This window comes from Gopherus evgoodei, chromosome 8, assembly GCF_007399415.2.
Source record: "Gopherus evgoodei ecotype Sinaloan lineage chromosome 8, rGopEvg1_v1.p, whole genome shotgun sequence".
Classification (NCBI taxonomy): Eukaryota; Metazoa; Chordata; order Testudines; family Testudinidae; genus Gopherus; species Gopherus evgoodei.
In genome coordinates, this window is record NC_044329.1 from 13,904,899 (window position 1) to 13,921,436 (window position 16,538).

A 16,538-nucleotide genomic window follows, 5' to 3' on the forward strand; every position below is an offset into this window, starting at 1 on the left:
AGGTCATGCTAGCAGAAACAACAGTTGCCATGTCCACAGTTATTTCTGCCACCTGTGAGTTTGTAGGCATCAAAGAGCATGATCTGGGATGAAGGGGCATGTTAGTTCCACTGGCAAGTTCCTCTCATGCTTCACTTCCTTATTCCATCTTGTAACATACAAAACTTAACAGAGCTCCAGGGCCACCTTTTCTACCCACTCATGGTCTGCCCTGGATTGATAGTATACCCTCATTGATGCCTGGTGTGGTTCAGGGACAGAGATTAAAAAGAGTCAGTTAGCAATGTTTTTCTTTAAGCCCCAGCTGCTGGAATCAAGAGGTTGAATGAGAATCACAGCTTCCATATTGTAATAACATCAGTCTCTAACCCTCATGGTTGCAGAGAAAACATTTTATGACCAGAAGCAAGGGAACCTTAGTGGCTCAGAAACCAGAAGACAAAAAAAAAAAAGACAAATAAACCAGAAGACAAAATAAATCTCATTATTTTAAAACCAGTCTCATGATTGGAGGAAGGTGGGAGCGACTGACTCAATTTTTGAAACACTTGGGGCTGGCAGTCCTGCAGTGGGAGATGATAGAGCCCTCCTGCCCAGTAACTGTGGCTGGAAAGATCTGGATAAAGAGCTTGCTCGGGGTAAAGTCTGCTGACTGCACATCCTTAGCATCCCTCAGCATCTCCAGGCATGAGGATGGGGGGCAGCATTGGATACATCTGTCCCATCCCCATGGAAACGCTTTCTATTTGTCCTGAACAAAGACACACATTTTGGCCTACACAGATTTCCACCATTCTCACTGATGAGGGTTTGATGCATGTAACTCAGAATTTGGCCCCATAACTAAATTGTGTATGTTTTCAAGATCATATCAAAGAAACCAGATGTATTGCATTTTATTCTTAAAGGGTGTATTTAAACAGGATGGCACAACCAATAACACTTCCTGTAGGGATTTTCCGGTTGCATATTCCATATGTGGCTTTCCTTCCTCCATCCACACTTGGAGTTTGGTCAAATGTTCTTGGGTTTTGACCAGTGGAATAATTTTGCATCCCTCTTTGTTATTATCCGGTTGTATTTATTTCGTATTCCTCTTATTACACTGCATGAAATTATACTGTACTTCTCCAGTGAAATTCTGCAAAGGATTTCATTTAGCAAGCTTCATGCTTTGAGCTAATTAAGGAAAAATCATTCTTTGAACTAATTAACTATATTTTTTAAGTGTTTCCTTCTGGGTTTTGCATAAAAGTATAAACGTTTTACAGCAGCAGAAGTCTGAATGCTAATGAGAAGAGAAAAGAAGCTACTGTGTATGTTATTCTCCAGTATAGTCCTGTTTGGGATCACTGGCAATAACTTGATAAGCAGAGCACAAGGGCAAAATACCAAACCAAGCAACAAAGTCATGAGAATTCTCTGGAATAATTTTCATTTTAACTTACACATGGAGAAAATATAAGTAAAGCTGCTGCAGATGAGAGCTAGGGGGAAAGGCACATAACCAATTTTAAAAAATCAAAACATTTTTGAAAGAAATGCTCTTTTTCTCCTCAACTCCTAACTAGGTTTTGACATAAGGTGTTTTATAGATAACTGACAAATAGTTTCAGTTCTTTCTCATCAAGACTCTAGGTCAAGGTGCACTGTGTTAGCAATCAGCATAGATCCAAACAGTCTTTAACTCACCCAGAAGTTAGACCTTGCTCTATAACCTTAGTAGACAGATATTAAATTCCACTATAAATTACTGATAGATGGCCAGAGATTGTCATCTTTTTACAAGCATCGAGCATCTTGTTAACACCGAGCAAAAAGTTCACACTCAATTGAATTACTTTAGTTGCATCACCTTACTCTTAAATTGTCACTCATTTCCTCCCACATGCTGATTTATAAATTCCAAAACTTACTACTGAAAATTCAAGCTGTGTTGCCAAGTTGAGATCCTATCAAAACAAGCTGAAAAAGATAGCCTGGTTTTGTGTGATGTTTAAAATAAATTTGTTAAATAAGGCCTCTTTCTTGTCTTTGGTTACCTATAGGATTTTGGAGAAGATGATTCCCTCTACATCACCAAGGTAACAACTATTCACATGGGCAATTACACCTGTCATGCCTACGGCTATGAAGAGCTATATCAGACCCACATCCTTCAGGTGAATGGTTAGTAAATGGCATATATGACAATCCACTGAAAACGTTCCTGTAAGCAATGCTGAATATTAATCTTGTCCTCACAAAGTTATGAAATGGAGCATGCTGAATTTTCTCTGTAAAGGGAAAAAACCACAACTCCTGGTTTGCACACACACATCATCATACTGTGCTACGCAAGTAAACCAAATAAAGTTAGTATTAGTAGAGTTAGTTAGGCTTTAGTAGGCATATCAGCCATTATAAAACAAAAAAATGTTTGGTAGTAAACTATAGTATTTTCTTGTATTAAACTGTAGTGCTTCACATCATAGTGTGGACAAATGACTATTTTTATCAGTAGGAGTATTACTTCAAATCACTCATTTCATATTTCAGAGACTGATTCGTGATGTATTAAATGGTTTGGAATGCAGAAATCAATATACCATGATAGCACAATACTCTTGAGGCCACTTATTTGGTATAGGCCAGACTATCAGCTGGTGTAAACAGTTCCATTGAGGCCATTTTACACCAGCTAAGAATCTGGCTCATTGGATTCCACAGTGAAGAGGAACTATGCAACAACTGTAAACATCTTTCTGAGTGATCACGTAGAGACAGATTCTGACATCCTTACTCTGGTGTAATAGCAGCTTACTTCTCTCAGAGTGCTGTGGAGTAGATCTCCAGCAGTGAAAAGCTTATATTCACTTGTGAATCACCTTGTTGCTTTCCCAAGCCTGGACTGGCTAGTGGCTGGAATGGCCCCCAGCTTAGTTTAAAACAGCATAAGGGCATTCTGCCCCAATTCCTCCTTGCCTTTAACTGTCCCATACCTGGAGGAAGGAGTCGTGAAAGAGTCAGCTCTGCACCACTGGCTAATCCTCGACCGTCCCTTTAAGGCAACTGTGTGGCTGATGGGTACTGAGGAACTGGTGAATCTGGCTCACTGACTTCATTCGGACTACACAGTGAGTGAGGTATATTCAACTTGAGTAACAGAAGCAGACTTTGGCCCCACATATGGATAGCCTTTAAAAGGCCCTTAGCTCCCCGACTCAAGCAATGTAACAATTTGTTTAAACACTTTGGCCCGGATTTTCCAGAACCTTCCCCCTAGTGCCATCATTTATATATGTGGATGTTACTTCCCCCATGTGCAAAGTGGATGTTACTGCTACTGTCTGGATTTGATAGTGTTTCATATTCTTTTGGCACTGGCGTAAATGAGCATTGTTAGTGCATAGACTGATATACTCTAGCTTCAGCCAATGTATTAATTTGGCCAGAGAATCAAATTTTTTGCAAAATATCGCTGTGTTTACCCCACTCCACCTGGATGAATACTTGTGTGTCTGATATTTTAAGGGCTCTAGTTTTGTGGAACTATTTTATCACATAACAAATTATTTTTACAGGAGCATCCTTAATGAGCTATGCACTTTCCAGATATTCAAAAAGAGACATAGCCTGACAGCGGCTAAGGACAAAAAAATACAGATGAATCAGTAGATGGAGGTTAAGGCAAAGTGAATTTTTATGCAAGTCAACTAAAGTGAGGCTCTCAAGGGATTTAAGTATGGTCAGGGTACGGGCCTTATGGATAAGCTCAGGGAGGTCTGTCTCCAAGCTTTTGTCTGGTGGGCCAAGATACCCTGACCAACATAAAAAAGTGGGATTGAGGAGAAGGGTGGATGAGGAACATGAGCCAGCGAGGGTGTAATAATGCTTTGTACACCCGAAGTCTCTAGTCCCATTTTCCTGTAGTTCTCTTGCCTCTATGGCAAGTCTACAGATTCCTGGGGAGGCAAACCCCAGCCTGCACCCAGCTGTCCCCAAGACCAGTACCTTTTTCTGCAACATATCTCCACTGCTACCAGGGCCGGCTCCAGCATTTTTGCCGCCCCAAGCAGCGAAAAGAAAAAAAAAAAGCCACGATCAGCGGCACTTCGGTGGTAGTTCTACTGCCGCCATTTCATTCTTCTGTGGCAGGTCCTTCCCTCCAAGAGGGACTGGGGGAGCCGCCACCGAATTGCTGCCAAAGAGCCAGACGTGCTGCCCCTTTTCATTGGCCGCCCCAAGCACTGGCTTGCTGCACTGGTGCCCAGAGCCGGCCCTGACTGCTACAGTGATCACCCCACACATACACACACAGTACACCTTTCAAGAGCTCTGTGTAGCTTGAAAGCGTGTTTCTCTCACCAACAGAAGTTGGGCCAGTAAAAAATATTACCTCACCCACTTTGTCTGTCTTTTTCCCAGCATTGTTTGTATCTTCCCCCATGCTTTTTTCTGTAGCTGTTTTTTTCCCTGGGTAACGGCTTCAGTCTTCCAGAGTGTCACCTCCTCTTCCTTTCATCTCCTCAGAATGACCTGGGTCTAGACTCCTCCCATTCCCAGCAGTCTCTGAAAGATTGTTTAATTGGACTCAGATGCTTTTTATTTTCTTTCTCGCCTTCCCCCCAGTTCATTCTGTTGCAAAATCATACAATGCACAGGGGAGACCAAATGGAAGAAGCTTGCAGATTGTTTGATTGGAATCTATCCTAATGTTTATGGACAATCATTTCTCATCTTTTGGTATGGTAACTTGCAATGTATTAGAGTAAAGATAACTAGATTGTATGTGTTTCAGTGAGAATAGGTGTCCCTTCTCAAAATGTTACTTGTGAGATGACTGGCAGTTGAGGAAAAAGCAGACTAACAGCTTAATCTTTTGTACACTATATGATGTATTATGAGCTTTGAATGAAGTTTAGTTGGCAGGCAACAATGTAGACTTTGTCATTACTTAGAATTCAAGGCCCAAAGGCTTTTGAACCTAAAACCTAAATGCAAAGAAGATTAAAGGAAGTAGGATTTTTCAGTCAGTGGTTCCAATGAGAGGCATATTCAAACTTCTATGTAACTTGTTGGGAAGGATGTGTGGTATTCATGAATGAATGTGCTGGGGGGAGAGTTTTGCAGATTAGCTCCAAAGTTTTTCTTATCGAAAGGAGGGCTTCACAGTACATTTCTTCTTCATTTGCCTTGTAATGTTGTAAAGTACACTCCCCAAATACCAATATAAAAGTCATGTGCACTCATGTCACCACAAGTTTGATCTAGTAATACTGTAGTCTGTAGAAATCTTTGTCTTACGCAGTGTCCTGCATTCCCATGTGAACTCTCGAGCTTTGCAAAACTGCTTTGTTGTAGTTCTTAATGTGCTTGGCTACTCTCCCACATCACTAAAACTCTGCCTTTATACTTGAGTGATTACTTGTTCCAGCAACTGATGTTGGGGCAATGGAACAGAAACTGATGATGTAAATATGCTGCTTCATCAACAGAAGACATTGTGGGTGTCCCAAGACACATTACTTCTCAGGAATTTCTTGTCTTTTTACTTAACAGTTAGGGAGAAATTCTGGAAATTCTCCTGGGAAGCAGAGAAGAGGAAAGGAGCAGAACTGTAGCTGCCGAGTTGAGATCCCTTGAGTCATTCTGCCTGCATGGATACTTGCAGGCAGAATGGCTTAGGAGTGCCAGGGTACTGCACTCAGCAACAGGAGTGCTTCAGAAGAGGGTAGCATGTGATTCCCACTGCTGCTGCTTATGGTGAAACACATAGGTAGGAGGTAGGAGGCTTGACTCTTGATTGTTCTCACAACCCAAATGATTGCACACCTTTGGAGGGAATGTTAGAAGCAGTCAAATATGACAGTGATATGAGAGTGATGTCGTATATGTACCTATCTAAATCAGAGGTTTTAAACTTCGGATTGCGACCCAGTACTGGGTTGAGAATGCAAGGCACTGGTTTGCCTTGCTCAGCACCCGGGGACCCTAATGGCCAGCCAGTAAAAACTAGTAGTCCCTACCTGTTATGACACCGTGCTGTGCCCTGGAAACAGACAGCAGTGGGTCCGGCTCCTAAGCAGAAGGGCCACAGGCCTCCATGCACTGCGAGCACACTGAGCAACAGCTCTGCACTCCCATTGGCCAGTTCCTGGCCAATGGGAGCTGGCGGGGGCTGTGTCTGCAGGTGAGAGCTGTGCAGAGCCACTTTCACACCTCTGTCTAGGAGCCAGACCCGCTGCTGGCCGCTTCCGGGGCGCAGTGCGGTCCGCAGTGCCAGAACAGGTGGAAAACCTGGGTCTGAACCCCCGCTGCACCACTGACTGGGAGCTTGCAGAGGTAAGGCCCCAATCCCCTGCCCCAGCCCTGAGCTCCCCAAATCCGGAGCCCCCTCCTGTACCCCAAACCCCTTATCCCCAGCCTCACCCCAGAGCTGCAGCCCTAGTCCAGAGCCCTGATCCCCCCCGCACCCAAACACCCTGACCCAGCCCAGAGCCCCCTCCCACACCCTGAACCTCTCCTTCCCGGCCCCACCCCACAGCCCTCACCCCCGGACCCCAACCTGCCCAAGCCCTGAGCCCCTCCCACATCCCAAATCCCTCATCCCCACCTCCAATGAGTTGTGGGCATCAACAATTTTCTTCAACTGAGTCCCCAGTAAAAAAGTTTGAAAACCACTGACTTAAACTCTTCATGGTAGCTCCCTGCACCCTCCTACCACAACTCCAGTGCACTAAAGTTAGGCAGAGAAAGACAATTCCATTCCATAGAGGATTTTGATATTTTGAAATTTGGTTTTGTCCCAGTTTGGGAAAATAATCCCAAATCTTGGAATTTCTCCATGAAAAGCAATGGAGCCTTGAGTCTGGGGCAGTCCCTCATGGGACACAGAGACCCTGAAAGCCTGAAAGTGTGGGCTTCCAAGGAGCCACAGGCTGCCAAAGACTTAGGCAGACAAGCTGGAAGGAAAAGCTGCCTGACAGGCCAGTTTCTACCATAACCCAACCTCGGTTCCATCAGAATTTAATCAAAATTAAACTGTCCCCATGGAACATTTGATTTTTGACAAATCAGCAAATTCCAATCAGAAAAATATTTATCTGGAATTTGTGCAACTGACTCTATTGATGACCACAATGCAGCCCTACGGGATTATATGAACCACTGACATTTTTCCTATTACAAAACCCAACCCTTTACAGATGATATACCAAAGAGGTAGTAGCTCAGAAATATGAAGTGTGTTCTTTTTGAGAAAACCATGGTAGACAGGGACTGCAATGTATTTGGCCTCAGTATATTGCAACTGAATGCTTTACAACACATCTGGTTTATTTAAGCAGTGAAGATGCATTTAACTATAAGTAGACAAAGAAGAAACGTTCCTCATCCTCCCCAGGTTTAATGACCATTTTTAAGGTATTTTCTAAGACTATTATTGATACTCTCCTAAACAGTATTTTGACTGAAGCTAAATTAAGTGGAAAAACAATGCCCTCCAATTTATGCTCTGGGTTGATGGGGTTTGAATAAGCAAATGTAATGTAATAGTGCTGTGTGGTTGGTCTTTGTTAGTCTGGATTAGGATTATTGATAAAGCAGCACATTTTGTGAAAAAGCAGAGGGTTCTGAAGGATCCTAATGAAAAGAAAGGTGGTAATCTCTTCAGTACCTGCCTAAATCAGCAGCTGGTAATACTATTAGCAGACTGGAAGCAGGGGAGGATGAAGTTGTTTCTTCAAGGGCACATGCGGTATTTAGTATATTTGACAGGCCTGCATGTCATCTTTCGGATCTCATTTGGAAATATCAGCAAGCAATAAAGAAAGGAACAAACTTAAGTTCTGCTCTGCTACTCTAAATCATTCCACGATTAACATGCCAGGCCAGTTTTTGTATTCTTTCTTTCCTTTTCAGTCTGTCAGTCATTGCTTTCCTACTTAATTATGTGTTGATGTATCACCTCCCCCATCACATCTTGGCACATATATTTGCAACAGTTCTAAATGCATAGTTACAACTGTACACAATGATAAGCACGCTCAGTTCCAGTTTTCAAAACATATTTCCTCCATTCTTTTCCTCCACTTAATTTTATACAAGGAAATGACTTTGGCCCCGGTATATGCTTCATCCAACCAGAAACACTGATCTTCCGATTAACTTCAGGAATCGCCTTTGTCTCTTTTAGGAATGTAACATTGCCATGTGATGCCATATTGATTAGGTTAAAGATAGGTATGAAGCATGAAATTCAGATCCTAATCCAGATCCAAACATCTCCCTGAGTTAAATGTTGTTCACATGCAGGGTTTAGTTTGGGGCTGATCTCTGTTGATTAAATGTATTACAGGATAATCTCATTTATTGAAAATCCACTTGTGGAAAGGTTTCATTTCATCTAACCACATTAATAAACTGTTCACACTAGTTTCCTTTTTGTCACAGTGAAGGTGGCTGCATTCTAGAAAGAATGTCACTGTTTGAAGACAAAGATCTTTTCCAGAATCTCATTTGAATCTTAGAATAAACATAGGTTTAGTTTCACATTACTGCTAATTGTAACACAGTGTTTCCCTTTCTATCCAAACATATATGAGCAAAAGCAAGAAACACTTGTTTCCTCCGGGCTTTCTTTGAATTATTTGATTGGCTTTCTACTTCATTAGGTCAGCTAATTTTGTTTTGCCTTTAATGTCACACCACACATATACTTCCATTACAGGAAGCTTCAGCCATAAGATATTTTAATGGTTCTATGGCTTTGCAGCATGCAGTTAGGCATGTTTGTTGTTCCTGTTGACCCTACCATACTTCAAAGACGTTAGTGTTCTTGTCACAAATCCACAAAGGGACTTAGAGGCTGTAACGCTCAGCATTGCAACATCCAGATTTTAGCTGCTTAGGCACCCAGTGGATTCCACGAACCCTGGATTAGGAATAGGGAAAGAGAATTGTCGAAGAATGGGATCCACCAAAGCCAGCACTTCAGATGGGGAGCAACCTGAGACAGCCAATAGCAAATGCTGAGGAGAGATATGTGTCCTCCTAAACCCCATCCCCATGCCTAAGAAATTAGGTACCTAAGTTTGAGCTGGAGGGAAGTGCCTATTTTCTCTTGAGATCCAGAGCCGTGAACCCTCTCCTGGAGTCTGGTGCCTAAGCTATGTCTTGCAAGAGCAGCAGAGGCAATACTTAACTCCATACAGACTAGGGTTGGGGGGGCTCCCTTATAACCTTTATTCCAGTGGTAAGACCACTCACCTGGGATGCAGGCACCCCAGTAGAATTCTCCCCTCTGCCTGATGATGAGAAAGGATTTCAGTTTGGGTTTCCTGCCTTCCCAGTGGGTGCCTTTGCCACAGGACTAATGAGTCAGTCTCAGTCTCTCTCTGGCTCAATGCATGTTTGTTTATTAATGGAACAGCTTCAACAGGAGTGAGAGAAGCCCACCTCAGAATATCCCATAGTTCCATATCCTGGATGAGTGCCTTAACCATTGGGTTAGAGATTATAAGGGAGTCCTATTCTATCCCCCCGCACACACACAGACACACACCACCATCATCACCCCATTTTGTCTGGAGTTATGCATGCTCTGAGAATGCTTATTGGGTGAGGGCTGTCAGGCAAGATAGGAAGAGCAACATCTAGTATCACCTACTTTGAGGATCCTGCTGGGGCTTAGGCCTCAGCCATCAGAACAAAGGCAGCAGTGCACATACCCAGAGGCAGAAACCCTAAGCACCTCAGGAACTTTAATAGCAGAAATGTAGAAAACTCCAGGGTTAGATAGCACCCTACAGGGCTTTTGAAGATCATGGTGGATTTGGGCCTTTGTCATCTTGTTTTTGTAATCAGAGGCTTGGGGACCTCAGTGAAAGGTTTATCTGCATTTTTCTTAACTTCAGCCCCTGAGTGCAGGCTAACAGTTTCATAACTTTGCAGTTCTGTAAATTATTCCCAAGGATCTCAGAGCACTTCACAGGCATTAATGAATGAAGATGCATACCTGTGAGTTAGTAAGCATTGTCGCCATTTTACGTAGGCAGAAAGAGGGCACAAAAAAATTGAATGACTTACTCAGGGTCAAACAGAAAACTAGTGGCAGAGCCAGGAATGAAACCCACATGTCCTGACTTCCTGTTTAGACTAAGTGTCCCCTTTCCTAGGGAACATCAAGCCTGGTATATGGTTAGCATAGGGATCGGCAACCTTTGGCATGCAGCTTATCAGGGAAATCCGCTGGAAGGCCAGGACTGTTTGTTTACCTGTAGCATCTGCAGGTTTGGCTGATCGCAGCTCTCACTGGTCACAGTTCACTATTCCAGGCCAGTAGGGGTTGTGGGAAGCGGCACGGGCCGAGGGATGTGCTGGCCGCTGCTTCCTGCAGCCCCCATTGGCCTAGAACGGTGAAGCATGGCCAGTGGGAGCCGTGATTGGCCAAACCTGGGGATGCTGCAGGTAAACAAACCGTCCTGGCCCGCCAGTGGATTTCCCTGATAGGCCGCGTGCCAAAGTTTGCCGATCCCTGGGTTAGCATTCCACATATCCAGTATTAATATGACTTGGGGGGCATGGATCAGCATTCACATCTCACTCCCCAATGGTACATGACCCAGACCAAGGAAGCTAATGATCCAACCAGCAGACCAAATTCACAGATGAATCCTGGTCACATTCTACCTGAGGCACATTGCATATATGCTAAGAAGAAGAATATGGACTTGCTTGTATGTTTAGAAATACCATTGATGACATGGTCAAAGAGTTTATTAACAGTGAAATGTAAATAAAGTCTGATGCTAGTTTTGATGTGTATGCATAAGAAAGCTAGTGCAAGGAAGGAAATGCAGACCTGGATAAATAATGTCAGCTAACATCCTTTATGCCACAAGGACAAAGGCACCTGCCACAAAATCCCAACACCATATGTATTGGCTATGTGGCATATGTAACTTGTGATCTGATGTGTGTGTGCTGAGACCAAAACTAAGATTTAAATCTCATGATTTGTATAGCAGTGGCAAAAGCAGAGAGCAAATATGCATATACTAGCTTGTTCCTGAGGTCTTATGAAGAAATGAACATGTTGAAAGACAGATAGTGCAAGGATCTAAAATGAAAACAAATCCATCCACATTGTCCTTGCAAATATATCTTTGATAGGAAGAATACTTGGAGATGTTTTTTCTCTTCCATTTGCTGAAATCACATGAAAATTCTGTACTGTATACATTGAGTTTAGTGGGAGAAAAAGCAGTTCATCTTTTCTAACGAAAAGATTTGCTGCGGATAAAGACTCTTGTAAAATTGTAATCAGCTATAAAATCTGATAATTTGCAAACCAAGAGATCGCTGAGTGTAGAGAATAATTTTCCTTTGTTCCTGTGCTCTGGAAAACATCAGCATAACTCATAATAATGTGTTCCTTGAATACAGTTTCCATAGGTAGCTGGATCTGCAGCTCAATTATGAGGCTCCTCTAGTAGAATTTGCCAGCAGTGGAGACATGTTTTGAACATTGCAATGTTTTGTTATGTGGCATTTAACTGAAAAGAGAGAGGGCTGCAAATCCCTTTCATTTGTGAACTGAAAGAATTAAAACATCTGAGGAATGATTAATCCATTAATTCAAATAATCACTAAAGCATGCATATACTATAGCAGCAATGTATTGCTTTGTGGCTTGATTTGGTCATCCTTATTCATAGTGACTTGCACCTTATTATTGGGAGCTCTTCTGCAGAAATGAATGGGTCTACCCACAATGTAAGATGGCATGAGTAAGGATGGCAGAATCAGGCCCTCTGCAGACAAGTCTATTTAGCTAATCTCTCTATTGCATGAGTCCTGTTCCTTTACAACTTTATTTAATGTAATGGCATTTTTATGTTGCCTTTGGCTGTAGACATGGTATAATTTTGGAGATATATATTCACAAAGGGAAATAGCAAACAATAGTCCACATATTCCAAAGTCTTAAGCTGATATCTTTGCAAGTCTAAGAACACATGTGCTTACCTGGACAGTAATTTGTAGCAAGGACAATAGAAGCAGAGGTGAAAGTAAGCTGGTAGAGTCCGGTACTGCGTATCAGCAAGAGCCAATACGCTGTGCCGGACTGGACCGGCTTCCGTGGTGGTGATTTAAAGGGCCCAGGGCTCCAGCCGCTGCTGGGAGCCCCAGGCCCTTAAAGTGGTGCCGGAGCTCCGGCAGCCGGGCTCAGGCAGCGATTTAAACAGTTTGATGCTCCTGCCACTGTGGGGAGCCCCAGGCCCTTTAAATCCCTGCTGAAGCTCTGGCAGCCGGGCTCGGGAGGGGATTTAAAAGGCTCAGAGCTCTGGCTGCTGCGGGGATTCCCGGGCCCTTTAAAGCACCACCAAAGCTCTGGCAGCTGGGCTCGGGCAGGGATTTAAAGGCCCAGTGCTCTGGCCACTGTGAGGAGCCCCGGACCCTTTAAATCCTTGCCGGAGCTCCAGCCGCCAGGTTCGGGCTGTGATTTAAAGGGCCCAGAGTTCTGCGGTGGCCAGAGCCCTGGGCCCTTTAATTAACCCCTGAGCCCTGGGGCCCCCAGCCGCCTCTGCAGCTGGTAGCTCCAGGGTGATTTAAAGGCCCTGGGGCTCACAGCCACAGCCAGAGCCCCGGGGCCTTTAAATCTTGAAAGGCCCCACCTCTTCCGGTTGAGGCCACGCCCTCACTCAGGACTCCGGCGTACCAGTAAGTCCTTTAAGTTACTTTCACCCCAAACTGAAGTGCAGTCTGTAGTTTACCAGGTATCATAAGACAGTTGCACATAATGACTTGCCTGTATAATGAATTATGATATGACAAGAGAAAGGCAATAGAAGTTAAAATAGAGGCAGAGGAAGCAAGGTGTGGGGAGAAAGCAGGAGCAGATGCTCTCTATTTTGAAGGTGAGAGAGTAATGTGATTCCCTTATTAACTAGTCTGAGAAAGATGTGCAGCAGGTCATAATTTCAAATTAAGCCAGTTTTAGTGCACTACATTGATTCAGTGTCTAGGATACCTAGTGGCTACATTTGGCAATGTAAATCTATTCTAGTCTCAGGCTGCTAATAAAGTACGTGAATGCCTTGAATCCAAGTAAGCGACATGAAGAAATAGGAAGCTCCAAGTAACCTCTGCTTTGTTAATTAGTACCCCGTTCATAGAGGGCTTGAATATGTACCCTTGAAATCAGTGAGAGTTTTGTCATTAACTTAAATGGGAACTAGATCAATTCCAGAATGATGTAGTACAATACAGTACAATGACACCTAACCAATCTACACAGCTTTTGTGAGTGATAACTAAAAGTGTTAAAGAATGATTGCTTGAGACAGCACCACTAGATTTAGGGTAAAATTTTCCCATGCACCTCAATGACTTAGAAGTCCAAGTCCCATTTTCAAAAGTGACTTAGGCCCAGATTTTTAAAGGTTTTTTTTGCTCACCATTTCAACATTTAGCAGACTTGGGAGCAAAAGTCTTGTTTTCAGAGATGAGGTAACTAAGAGTTTAAATACCATTGACTTTCAGTGAAACTCAGCCTTTTAAAGGGCAGATTTTCAAAGGCATTTAGGCACCTGATAAAGAAGATTGGTGCCTAATGGGGTTTTCAAAATGCTTGGGTGTCAGTTAACAGTTAGGTGCTTTTGAAAGTCCGAGTAGGCAACTATCTGCATGGAGGCTAAATACCTTAGAAAATCTAATGCTTTGGAATCAAAACAAATCCCATGGACTGTCAGTGGGACTTAGGCTCCATAGATGCTTTTGAAAATGGGATTTAAGCTCCTAAATCACTTTGGCTCTTTTGAAAATGTTACCCTTTGTGTGTCTCCATGAAACAAACACTGCACTCCAGGTCTTCATAAAAGTTCAGTAAGGTGATCATGTCCCCACATGTGAAATACATAGAATCAGATAACTTTAAAGGTTTTTCGAAAGCTACAGAGAGAATTGATATCAAGACTGGGGTGGGAGCTCAGGATTTTCTGGCTCACAGCCTACTGATGATACCAGTAAATCTCAGCTTTGTTAAGTAGTGTGCCTTCATCTAACCTTAAGGCTTCGCAGTAAACAACATCAACAAAAAAAAAATCCAGCAATTACCATGCCAAAATAAAATCTTAAATCATCAGTCATGCTTGGAGATCCCTATCACAGCAGTATCCTTTGAGCAGTTAAAAGGCCACTTGAGCAGGAAATGGGCTAAAAAAAAGCCATCATAATTTACAATATATTATAAAATATGTATCTTTCCTATCCCATGGCTTGATCCTGCACCCCCTGAAGCCAATGGGAGCTTTGCCATTGACTTTAATGGAAGGAGGATTAAGTCAAAATGCCAATACGTCTATTTGTTTAGGAATTGCACTCTTATAATGTCAATTGCTTTTTATAGTAGCCTCTACACACAGCTCTCTTGAAATATGAAATCTAATCAATCTGGTTTTTATATCTCTAGACAGACTATGATTGGTAGACTTGGCAGGGTTAGAAACTAAGCTTGTCAGTCTGGTTAAAAGTACTTGTGGTTTGTGTTACTTATTGCCATGGATGACAGGACACTAATGGTGCATTGTGCTTTTTTTCTGAATAGAAAATAAAACAAATCTAAATATCTAATGCATAGGTAGACTCTAAAGACATTCCTTTGTTGGAAATTCTGGAGTGTTTTTTTTCTTCATTGCCTCTGGTCACTTGAACAGTCATTTTCAAAGCCATAAAAACAAACTTGAAGCCTTGCTGTCATGTCTGACCCCATTCAAAAGATTACCCAGAGGTGCTAACTCAATACCTATTTTAGGTACCCAGTAGACAAGGGAGAGAGAATGGAATCTCCTCTCACTAGTTATGCTCATCAAAAAGAAGCTTTAAGGAGCATGTTGTTGAACTTAATTACTAGAACTATCCCAAGACAGATATCAAGCACCCTCACAAGCTGTAGATAAGGTTAGTTTGGTAGCGTTTCTTTTAATACCAGCTGTTAGATGAAGGTACTTTTATCATCTTGGGGCCTATGCATTCTACAGCTTTGCGAGTCTTTAAACTGTTACTTCATTGATTCCCAAAATTTCCTAACTGAAAAACGGACAGAAATTTGACCGTTTCATTGGTTACTGCCTTACAAATTCTATCGACAGCCGAGCATTAGCAATGAATTAATTTTGACACATTTTTGAAATGTTAAATACGCAAGTCTTTGCACCTGATTCACAGACTCATAGAACTGGAACATTTTCATCTACTGATTTTCAAGCCAGCAACCTCCAATATCTTATGTCCCTTATTTGGGAGATGACTGCAAACATTCTGTTGATTCAAATCAGTATAATGAAATGTGGAGCAGTCTGTGTTTGATCTCCTCTGTGTTGTCAAGATGTGACTAGAAAAACCAGTGAGCACGATAAGTAAGAAAATCTTGATCCTTCTCTTCTCCATACCAAACTGATAGCCCAACCCTTATGGTTGACAGTTTTGTTTGTTATAGGGTCTGCAGTACTATATAATAAAGTACTAAGGGACAAACTTTGCCCTTGTTTCTCTTTGGAGCACTGTGAGGAGAGCTGCAATGGCCTAGTGATGGTGCTCTTGTGCATTCTGGATGCACGGGGCAGATGCAAGCAGCATTCCTGTATACCAGTACTTTTACTTTCTGGAAAAAGGTGCAGTGTGCACTTCTGTGATTAAGAACAGCCATTGAACATTGCCAAATCTCCTAGTTCACACCCCTTTGGGAGTGTTGGTGTCAGGAATCTGGCAATGGGTACTGTACACTGTAGGGTTTTACACAGACTCTGTTTTAGATTGCTTCATCTAAACTACTGTATATGCAGTTTCCTGTTGGCAAATAATATAATATTCTTCCCTTTATAGAAAAAATTTCCCTTTTCACATTACAACTTTCTATCCTCCTGAGAATGTGGGGGAGAAAGGGAATTCTTGTTCTGGGACACGTTATATTGTACCATCATTTGCTATTATCCTTCAGTCTTCTGTAATCTGTTCTTTTCACATCCTCGCGGTTTTCCTATGTTCTGTGTCCTTCAGGAAATAGTGTTGTTTCTTCCAAATGAACATACCTTCTTTCTCTTCCCTGAGATCCCCACAACCCCCTCTGCAAGTGCTACTTCAGACTTTGAAACATAACCAGTAAAAATAGAATTTCACATCTCCTCCAAAGAAATACTCTCTCAAATCTGGTGAGAAGGGGGCTTAGTTCTTTGCTATGTAGCAGGAACTATTTCTTAGGTGTAAGAACAAGCCATAGAAATCTTCTCCTTTCCCCCACGGTAAGAAAACATGATCTGTCAACTGGGGGAGTTACCTTTGGCAGTGTAATAGACTGGTGGCGCTTGTTATGTGGCTTTCTGATCAGGTTATTGAAGTTATAATCACAGTTACTGAAGTCATAAATACTACAAAGACTTTTATCTCCACAGCTTGGTAATGGGATATGGAACCGTTCACTTCTAGGCTGCTGGAGTGAATCTAACGTAGGTTACCAGGGAATGAAAGTTTTGACCTTTTCAGTGGCCTACCTAAAA

The 16,538-nt window shown here is 42.5% G+C and overlaps 1 protein-coding gene across 4 annotated transcripts in view; it reads left to right on the forward strand.

The window, feature by feature from the left end:
• Positions 1–16,538, forward strand: part of FSTL4 (follistatin like 4) — a 471,928-nt gene that overhangs the window by 429,249 nt on the left and 26,141 nt on the right. For all 4 annotated transcript variants that reach the window (XM_030573170.1, XM_030573171.1, XM_030573172.1 and 1 more), the window contains one exon: positions 2,049–2,169. In XM_030573170.1, coding sequence (XP_030429030.1) covers positions 2,049–2,169 — 121 coding nt within the window. The remainder of the gene's footprint in view (positions 1–2,048; positions 2,170–16,538) is intronic.